The 10957-nt window shown below is 32.6% G+C and overlaps 1 protein-coding gene across 4 annotated transcripts; it reads left to right on the forward strand.

Annotated features, from left to right (window-relative positions):
- Positions 1-1740: 1740 nt before the first annotated feature.
- Positions 1741-10957, forward strand: LOC148609357 (uncharacterized). Of its 4 annotated transcripts, none has more exons than XR_015914541.1 (3): positions 2552-2690; positions 3624-3716; positions 8718-8858. XR_015914541.1 is itself a non-coding variant. In XM_088541082.1 (2 exons), the coding sequence occupies exons 1-2, from the start codon at positions 2164-2166 to the stop codon at positions 9160-9162; spliced, it is 972 nt and encodes a 323-aa protein (XP_088397208.1). In that variant the 5' UTR covers positions 1741-2163; the 3' UTR covers positions 9163-10957. The 4 variants fall into 4 exon arrangements, 2 of the variants coding, with proteins under 2 accessions (XP_088397208.1, XP_088397209.1); XR_015914542.1 differs by lacking the exon at positions 2552-2690 and adding an exon at positions 3222-3337; XM_088541082.1 differs by lacking the exon at positions 3624-3716 and having other exon boundaries at positions 1741-2690; positions 8718-10957.

A 10957-nucleotide genomic window follows, 5' to 3' on the forward strand; every position in this document is an offset into this window, starting at 1 on the left:
CACTTATTTTTTTCGGCAGCTAGATGTGGCTCTAAAACCCCTTGCTAATATATACATGTACCCTGTTATTGTCACGATTATTTATGGCTTCATTAAAGGTCGAAGTTTGTGTATCCTATAATAATTCATAATTGTAATTTGCTTTTCTGTTCTTATGCACACTCATCTAGCGAAATCCTGGGTGTAAGTAATTCTTTATCTAATGGCCACATGTGGTTATTTGTTTATATATGTACATGTAATATTTATCCGTGTCATATCGTTAAAAGCGATATACAAAGCTGCTGCATAAAGAATGTCGAGCAGATTAAAAAGCCCTCCGTATCTGCAGGGATGAACAAAATCTTAACAAAGACTTAACGACCAAAATATATGTAAGTAGCTTGTACACAAAAGCTGATAAAGTATAGTAAGATTCGGGAATTACCATCAGTAACCTATGACTCGCTTAGCATGTACAGACGAACTCACCTACAGGGGCTTGTGTACTGTGAGTATTCAAGATCGCCAGACCCACTCTCTTTCTCTTGAATACTCAATGTATACAAACCCTGTGCTCCACCGCCCATTTTTATACATTGTACCTACATTTGTACATATACATATGTAGGTCGTCAAACATAAAATTTGCACGGTTTAGAAAACTTAAAAGATGTCAAGATTTCAGCACTTGCTAAAGTTGCAAACATAATACAACAAAGAGCTATGACAAAATTCTTTGGAAAAAATTGACGAAATCTATTGTTTTGGACGGACGGACGATTAATAGACATACGGAAAGATATGAGACCTTAAATACCCTTTCCTTCTGAGCGGGGTATAATAAGTGTTGTTATAAACACGCTCATACAAGCATATATTTTTTATTCTTTAAATGATTAAGCTGGACAAAGCTCCCTCAAAAATATCCAAGAGTAAGGAGTTCGCCTAACCCTATTTATGGATTATGGAAACAAATTTCTAATGTATTAGAAAGATACATCTCGATAAAAAATAGAGTACATCTCGAAAAAAAAAATAGAGTTTAGAAAAATCAGGAAGGCCAAAGTTTAGTGAGAATGACTCAAGAAATAAATGAAAATGGCACTGAAACGGCTATTAGTGACGCTGTTTATCTGGAAACGAATTTTAGGCATTTTCGCAAAAACTGTTTCAAGATAAGCAACTTAAATTACACTCCACGTTCTACTGATAATGTTAACATGACGTATGCTTCCATTCAAATAAAACTATGAGCGAACGACATCTTGTATTTTTAGAGCCAGACAAACAAAAGTCTGCGACCCAAATTTGGAGTAAACTGACATTCTATTGCGATATGCTCCACAAAATTACTACTTGTACCACTGCTTTAACTGGATCCCATTTAATCTACCATGTACATTGTACAAGGAAAAAAATCTAACAGTGATTTGTCTGTAATTTTCTTCCATTCTGATTCAGTGACATTTCCCTAATAAAGGGAAAGTCACACGGTGGATGTCTTTTTTGGATCTATTCGTACCAGCGTGAGCGTAGTGTTCAACCACCGAGGGTGCAATTTCAGTGTGAAATGAGTCGACCACAATTTGCACAAAAATTAATACTTCTTGCGTTTGACTAAAGGTGAAGACAGTCAACTGCTGAAATTATATTTGACATTTGATAAAACGATTTGGCGATGTTTTATTACATAAGTCCTACCGTGTGTAAATAAACATAAAATACACACATTTGTTTTATTATATTTGCTTTGGAGGTAATAAAGTGAAATTTTGTCTTAAAAAACCCAACAAACAAGAAAAAAAAAATTCCGTATGAATTTTGAATGAATTGGATAAGATTACTTTATCACAACTCCAATGTGCGGAATGTGCCGTTATATTCGGTCATCTAACAACGCTGGAATTGAGGAAGATTTTTTTCTTTATTCATCACAAGTAGTATCTATAAAATATAGTTTTATCACTGAAGTTTGAATAACAGGCAATAACAATATACCTATTTTAGGCTTAAACGTGACCTCTTGGTACAAATTATCAGCATAATATTGGACAGGATGGCAAATGGATGAACTTTTAAATTATCACTTCCGGATTTCGTAGTTGTAGCTACGAACTTCTTGATAATATTTTGTGATTTTTGGATTTAATGCAAGAAAAAGTTAAATATCAATGAATAAAAATGACCGGCAACAACTCAAATACTGATATGCATGATGATGGATATTCCTTGCCAGTTTACGGACTATCGGATGGTACTTTTTACCACATACACATTCCCGCCCTGACATGTATCGTTTTGAGTTTTCTATCTGCTATTTCCATCATGATATATTCGTTCTATCACCAACACATAAGAACGTTCTTCAGCTGGAGTAAGAGTGAACGCTTTGTCATTTATATGGCGCTATGTGATGCGTTGTTTAACATGGCGCATTTCAGTGACCATCTTCATATCGTTTTAACGAAACACTTTCCTTTACCAAAGTCGTTGTGTGCATTTTATGGGTTCATGCTCGCAGAATTCATTTCCGCACAAAATTTAATGGTGAATATTGTGGCAATAAATGTTTTTATGCTGGTCTACTACAGGCGAAAGCTGTATTTTGGACGCTGGGACCATCGACTGCTAATCTACATCTTTGGGTTGCCTTGCTTGGGAGCAGCAATAGCCGGGGCGTTTGGAGCACTTGGGCCAAATGGTACTTTGTAAGTAAATATAAGATAAGTGTTCAAGTGATGAGCAGAAGATTACTGGATAAGTACCGTGAGAAAGGTCAACATTATCCTCTATTTTTAGTAAGCAAAACTCCTTAGTGTTGTGTTTATAGTCCAAGTCACCTCAGATTGTTTTGCGTTTATTTTTGTAATTACTCGACGGTTCTCTTCAAAAACTTGCCATTTTATTCATGTCGTTCTGTACTACAATTCCCTTACAATTATTTTTCGTTCTTACCTCCGAGATTGAAAAAATTCAAAATTTATTTTTCCTACGAGAATTTTGAATTGAATGTATTTTTCATCCGCCATCTTGTTTCTATGGATATTTTGAAATGTTCCCTATTATCTCACAATTGAAGAGGTGAAATACCATGATTTCCCGCCATATTTCTGCTCTTTACCTTTAGTAAAAGACAAAACCAGAAGTTCCGAATGAAAATGCTACAACTGGTACTTAATAAGAGTCTTACCACATAAAGTAATAAATTAGCAGGGAATCAGAAATATGCCCCCCCCCCCGTGAGATAATAGGGAACATTTCAAAATATCCATAGAAACAAGATGGCGGATAAACAATACAGTCAAGGCAAAATTCTCGTAGGAAAAATAAATTTTGGATTTTTTCAATCTCGGAGGTAAGAACGAAAAATAATTGTAAGGGAATCGTAGTACAGAACGACATGAATAAAATGGCAAGTTTTTGAAAGGAACCGTCGAGTAATTACAAAAATAAACACAAAAAAAAAAAACGCAAACAATCTGAGGTGACTTGGAGTATAGGCTACTTCAGTTGCATTTGTTCTGAGCAACATATATGATAACTAAAGCACTTTGGCATCATGTATGGTATAAATGACAAAATTAAAGTTTCTCTTTAAATAGAAAGGGTTATTAAGTTTATATTTTTTTTTCAACTTCTAGATTTGACGTGCATCAAGTAATTTGAAAACTAGATCAGGTCCCGCTCTATAATCGCTTACAACAACGTCAAAATTGTGTGTTTTAGTTTATCCTGTAAGTATTCTACTTTCTTGTAATGTGTATAGGGTACAGAAAGGCGCCTTATCTTTTTCATTGGGCTTTGATTGAAATTAAAGAAAGTATTTTAAGTAGGAGGAAGCTCACTTGGTGATAACCCCTACTGCCTCCCAAGAAATAATATAGGAAACTCCATAAGTGATTAAAGGTATTCAGGTGGGAAAACAATAAAGAAGGTGCAAAATGTCGTTATGTAATAAAGAATCTGTAAAGTTTCATTAAATTCCAAATTGCGGTTTCAGTTAAGTTGTTGATTAGAACTAAAGGACCGACGAACGGACACCATGATCACTTTATACGTCCCGCTTTACAAGCAGAGGATATAAAAATGTAGATAGAATAGGTATATCATTTTAGGTGATTTGAAAGAAGTCAATGTTTGCTTAGATGATTTTAAAGAAGTCGATATTATAGCGCCCTATACCCTGGGAATCTATTTTCTACATTTCACAATGTAATGTATATATATTAGATAGATGAATGACTGATTATTCCAGAGCCGTGCAGTATTTTAAAGTAACATTACGATCAGTTTATCAATAGAGTGTTTTTTATCTATGGTTTTCAAAATATTGACAAAAAACTCCCAAAACGTCATTTTTCACCTTTCAAGGGAAATAACTCTGACATGGAGTCAACTTACAACTTTAGTTTTTGAGATGTCAGTAGAAATAGGTGACCACAGTGGTCTAAAAATAGGAATAACGGCCATGTTTTACTCTTGTTCCAAAAAGATTAACACAAGACAGGACCAACTATTCAGTGCATTCATAACTATCAATAGAGATTATTTTCATATACATTAATACATTTATATCTTGAGTCTTTCAGTAATAGTTTATAATTTTGAAAAATGTAGTATCATGTTTTATGTCATAAAATTTGTCTTAAAACATGATACAATGTAAAACCTTTCCTTGGAATACCACGATCTTGATCCAAAATTACAAGAAAGTCATAATTCAATAGTCAGAACAATTGTATTATGTCAATATTTGTTCGGCATTCATATGGTAATTCAGAATAATTTATGTTGTCCCTTGATTACATGACAATCATCTGATAAAATGCCTTAAGTAGTTAGCTAGAAAATTGGTGCCATATTGTTTCTTCTTTTATTATACCAAATGCTAGATAGCATATAGGTTAATTAATACAACATGTATATCATATCTATTCGTACCAAATCGGTCAGGTAAATTATACTAAAAATCATTGTTTTTGTATATTTTAAATTCTATTTGTCAAAACTGTGCCTATGACTGCCCTGGATCCGCCTCTGAAAGATGTTCAAAACAAATACAACTGTTGAAAGAAAGGTATGAAAATTCCATATTTGTTGTTAACAATCCGAACATGCTCGACTGACATTGCTGTAATTTTTTTCTGTTTATATTTTACAAGAAAAACATTGACAGTGCTGTGGTCAATTTAATGATGTACACTGATGAATTGTGGCAGTACAAAGCCATTTCTGACTACTTTTTATAAGAATGCCATAGAAAAGTCTTACAAATGTCATCAGTGTTTTTGTTAGTAACACAGGCCACAATATATTGCACCATGGTCCGGAGCGTGACAAAAGTAGAACAGTCTACCTCTTGATAGTATTTTTCAATGTAACACTGAATATTTACGTATCTATTATTCATCAGCTATAGTTTTGGCAGTTTTGTAAAGGTACCAGTCTTACACTACATATCACTGCGCATGGAGAGTATAAAAATATATTTTTTTCTCTGCAAACTAATGTTTTGTCAACTGATATGAACAATATCTTATAAAATAGAGCAAACATAACACTATAAGATGACAAACTTCTTGTTAAGAAAATTTAACATCAAAACATAAAAAAAAATGTTACTTTGAAAAGGTTGGTTTGATGAGTACAAAAAGAAAGTGTTAGTAATGAAAATGGCTATTTACAGTTCAAGATCACTTTTCTGTCCGATCTTCATGGACTCACCCTACTTTATGTCCTTAGAAATGCTACATGAGTGAAAGTTTTATTGAATCAATTTATATATTATTAAATCAATCCTAAAAATGTGAACTTCACTATAGAAGTCTATAAGAATATTAATGTAAGACTGAGACCTAAATATGGGGAAAATGAAGACAGGGAACAGAAACGAACTACAGTAGCATTTGACTACCCTCTCCTTGGAGAACCTAAGATCATCGTACACTTTATTAATGCATACAGCAAATGAGAAAGAGAAAAATAAAAAAAGTGAAAAAGGACAACATGATAATTTAAAAATATAAATTAAAGCGCATGTACATATATGCTTGATGTTTGTAAGCTTAAGGCAGGTAACATAATGTAAGCTTTATATAGCACTTTGTAGCATCATAGTAAAAAGACTTCGTAGAATCATATCAAAATCTATATTAAGATAGATTAACACATAGATTGCATGTTTTGATAATTGAATAAAGAAATATTTGTGGCCTAAATATTGCTTAATGAATTGTTTTCTCTGCAGCTTTTAAGCAATAGATGTTATAGTTAGGACTTTTACATTATAATAGGTTTGCTGGAAAAATATACCATATTCAATTTTCTCATATTTTGTGGAGAAAGGATGGAAATTATGAAAACCTGAAACACGAATCGTTCGATGCATTTTATCGTGAGGCTATATTTAAAATTGATGACAATTGCAATTTCAAAAAGGTCAAGAGTTGTGCAATTATTATTTATCCTAATAGAATTTAATAAACTTTATATCAGCAAAGAGTACCCCTTTTTATAATGAGTATTATTCATTATTAAAGTGGTGAATTCGATATATGTTCCCGCTTTCTTGCACTAAGCTGGTGAAGTGACCCAGTTTCTGACACTGAAACCATGTGATTTACATAAGAAATCATGAACGCGTGGTTTCCATGGCAACCAAATAAAATTACAAAATTGCGACTATTTTTAAACATTATATGTATCACTTAGTCAGTACACCAAATTTCATTAAAAAAAAAAGAAAGTATTTACAGATAATTGTAAAATAAATGATCGAACTTATTCGTTGGCATAAAATTAGTTATTAGAATAACTCTGTATATATTTTTCAATATATGAGGAAATGTTTATAATGACGCCTACAATCACAAACCAAGATTCCTACATGTATAGTTTAGATAAAATATTCAAACTGAAGTACGAATTATTTTCTTCCATGAGACAGTACGGTTAACCGATAATCATGCCTGTAATATAACTCCTTGATCTTTTAGAGTTGAGAAGAGATTCTTTTTAATATTGTTAGCGACTTCTTGCACTCGCATTTTCAGTCGCATAGGATTTGCATAATTATATATTACCACTCCACATTCAGCTGCTGATCGTCGCCATGTTTACCGTCATAGCGTCATAGTTCTAGCTTCATACGAGTTTAAAATGTACCTCTTAAATATCATACACATGTGTTCTGCGTGTGTTTTTTTGCTTGTATAAGAAGGGAAAGTTCACATTAAAAGATGAAATGATCGGTTGGTATACATGTAGGTAATATACATTATCAGGGCCCAGATATCTATATATAGCCATTGCTAGTTGTTTAATCTGTTCCTGGTAACCAGTTGTTTTGATTGAAAGCATTCGGGTCATCACGGTTTCGAGTATTCATATCAATGGAACCAATATTCTAGAGCATATCGCATTCGCGCCATTTCAGTTGTTAATAGTAAGCCAAAGTCAGTGGCATAGAATATTTGACGATTAGCAATTTTGAAGACTTATATAATCAAGTATGTTTGTCATATGATTGTCCCTTCATGCAGAAAATGAATATTTGTTTGACATTATTTGCAACATTATAAGTCATCATGCTGTGCCCGGCAATGCTCTACCTTCATTATAAGTCATCATGCTGTGCCCGGCAATGCTCTATCTCCATTATAAGTCATCATGCTGTGCCCGGCAATGCTATATCTTCATCATAAGTCATCATGCTGTGCCCGGCAATGCTCTACCTTCATTATAAGTCATCATGCTGTGCCCGGCAATGCTCTACCTTCATTATAAGTCATCATGCTGTGCCCGGCAATGCTCTATCTTCATTATAAGTCATCGTAATTTGATAATTTGATAAAACCTTATATTGCATATTTACATGATCTTAGTCATTAATTTGACCGAAAAAGAAGTAAGGATCATTTAAACATTAAAATAAAACAAAAATAATAATAAAAAACAAAACAAACAAAAAAACAAAAAAACAAAAAAAAAACAAAAAACAAACAACAAAAAAGGAAATAAATGCTGAACTTATTTTAAACTTTGCTGATAAATTTGTATATGAATATTCCACATAATATCAGTTTTGTATGTTAACTGAATCATGGATATTTTTGTGTGCAAATTATAGGTTTTTATTCAGGCAAAACGCATAAAAGTGCCCCATATTTTGTTTGTTTGTTTGTTATTTGTTTTTTTTTTTGTTTTTGGTAAAACAAAAGTCTTGTAACTTTTCTACAACATAAATAGAATAAAAAATAATGATAAATTTTATACATTAATACTTTTGAAGTGAATTTGACTAACTATTCATTTTTTTAAATAAAATAATTTGTAAAAATGACCTCAAAATACCAGCTATGGTTCAGTTTGACCAATGATTCATTTTTTTTAAAAATAGAAATATTTTAATCCTTATTACTCAAAATCTGCACGGTGATTTTTCTGATTAAATTGACAGACGATGTACTTCAGTTAGTGTAATATCACGTACAAAAAATTGAATTATGGGAAAATGTGGGGTTACATCAGGTCTACTACATTAAGCTGACTGGCCGGTGACAATCAAGCATAGTGAACACGAGGCTCGTCTGCTTTATCAGACCACACGAACACACAATACACGAAGTAGCATATGATTCAGTAAAGGTAAAAACAAATAAATCATTTTATATTTGGTTAACTAATCTAGCAAAATTGCCTTTTATTCAATATAATTTTTGATATTTCGATTTCAGTTGTTACTTTGATGGAGTCAAAGGTACCACCGCCAGTGTGTTCTTCACAACTGCCCCTCTCCTGCTGATACTAATTTCAAACAGCGTTCTCTACGTCCTGAGTTGGATCCGTATCCATAGAGAGGCACACAGGATAAAGAAATCGCTCGGTAAAAATACTCAAACTATGTTAATCTCTCATAGGTCGGCAAACACTATGTCACTATTCGTTTTGGCATTTTTTATTCAATGGTGGGCAATGACAGTATATGGAGTTTGGCAGCTCGTCAAAGACGTACCTCAGCTTTTGTTTAATTTTGTGACTACTTTTTCTAATGTTGGTGGAATTTTAAATGGAATAGTTTTTATCATAATCGTTCGAAGGAAGCAGAAGGACGCTTTGACTAAACGTTACAGGGGAACAAGCAATGACATGAACATGGCGGCGGCGCCACCCAATGGATAATTAAGATATCGTTAATGATGAGTTAAATTGAAAGCTTATTATGTACATGTACACCGAACACAATGAAGACTAATTTTTAACGTTTTATTGTTCACACAAAATGTTATTATGACTGTACAAGTGATACATGTATATAGTCAACATACTTATTACCAAGTATTCGTGAACTTTTCAATACTTGTTCCACATTTCGTATATATCCAGATTCGTGGGTCACAGAATATATTAATTCAACAGGAAAAGAAAAAAATATGACGATTTTTATTTTCCTAATAATTATAGAAGAATTACTATAATTACAAATGCGTTGGGCAGATCTACCAAAAGAAGTATTGGAAAGTAGACTAATTACTAATATAGTATGTGGTCTAATAATTAAATTAAGAATTACTGTTGTAAACTTGTAGTACTATATCATGATATGATATATAATGTTATTTTGTAAAATTATACCAGTTCAATAAAGTGTTGCTTTGTGACTTCATGGGCCCTTTCATCTGTAATAAAACATTCTTCTTCGCGCTTATGTGATAATTTCCTTTCAATTCAACCAATTAAAATAATCCGGATCCGAACCTGGACCTCCCTATGATAGTTCTGTGGATATCACAAACAATGAGGATTAGATACGTAGTAGGTATTACATGTATATTGTTACGGAGTAAAAGACTGAAATTGAGAGAGACTTACTGTATGTTAGAATAATTCAGATTTAAGCCCCATTTCCATGCACAAATTTTACATATGCATGTAAAAATACATACATGCAAATTTACACACGTGGTTAAAAGCAAAATTGCAATGCGTTTTGGAGTTTTTGTAGGGTGTATATTTAAAAAAAAACACATCAAGCAGTCAATCAACATTCGGTCTTTTGTTGAAACATCCTCTCGAAATAGGCGGAAATCTTACATTTAAAAGACGACAAAGATGATTTGTTTTTGGAGTGGGAATCACCCTAGGTTAAAGTCGGAAGAGATTGATGTAGGCTTTTGACAGTTCATCTGTTTGATTTTAGAAACATTTACTGAAAAACAATGGCTTTCCCCTGATCCTGCAACCTTCCTCTTCTTTATTTGTGTAGACAAAAGAAAGGTTGCAGGTTCAGAAGAAATTCAAACTAATTGAAGGGTAGATGGAGATGCCAACCTTACTAAATTAGTCCCCATCCTTCATTCGGATGGATCAATACGTCTTAACCAAAGCATTTTAATGCCAAAATGTATCTCTCCATATAAGAAAATCGTAACTATATGTGTACTGGTGCTTAATACACATTTTCAAGGATTCTACTTTTGTATATGGTAATTGCAAGTTAATATATCTAAAACAAATGTTGTAATGTTCTTTATATCTAGAAATTCAAACGTTATGAGCTTTAAATAGAAAATCTAAATATTCTTACTAATTTGCAATATCTTGGCATTATGTTTTCATGTTAGGGTACTATTTATGATGTAAAGCACATCTTGTACAACAAGCAAGGAAAGTAATGTTTGTAGTTTTAAGAAAAGCAAGAAAGAAATATAACTTGAATTGTTTGATGCAATGGTCATGCCAATTTGTTGTATGGTACAGAGATATTGGGCTATACAAATTGTACCATTGTAGGAAACTTTTATATGCAATTTTGTAAAACAGTCTTGAAGATTTAAACAAGTACTCCTCATTGTATGGTATATGACGAATTGGGGAGGGAATCTTTGAAAGTTCTGTAAAAGCTAGAAATGTTTGGTTTCTAGCAAAGCATGATTGTGTGTGTTATGTAAGAAAAATGAATTTAAAAAAAAATAAA

This window comes from Perna viridis, chromosome 8, assembly GCF_037379345.1.
Source record: "Perna viridis isolate PV_CMFRI_1.1 ecotype Kerala chromosome 8, ASM3737934v1, whole genome shotgun sequence".
In the NCBI taxonomy this organism is placed as follows: domain Eukaryota; kingdom Metazoa; phylum Mollusca; class Bivalvia; order Mytilida; family Mytilidae; genus Perna; species Perna viridis.

Excerpts from the sequence above, each read along its gene's own strand:
- LOC148609357 (XM_088541082.1), top strand. The coding sequence starts at position 2,164 with ATGACCGGCAACAACTCAAATACTGATATGCATGATGATGGATATTCC. Across the intron at positions 2,691-8,717 it reads CTTGGGCCAAATGGTACTTT|TTGTTACTTTGATGGAGTCA; the intron begins GTAAGTAAATAT and ends TTTCGATTTCAG.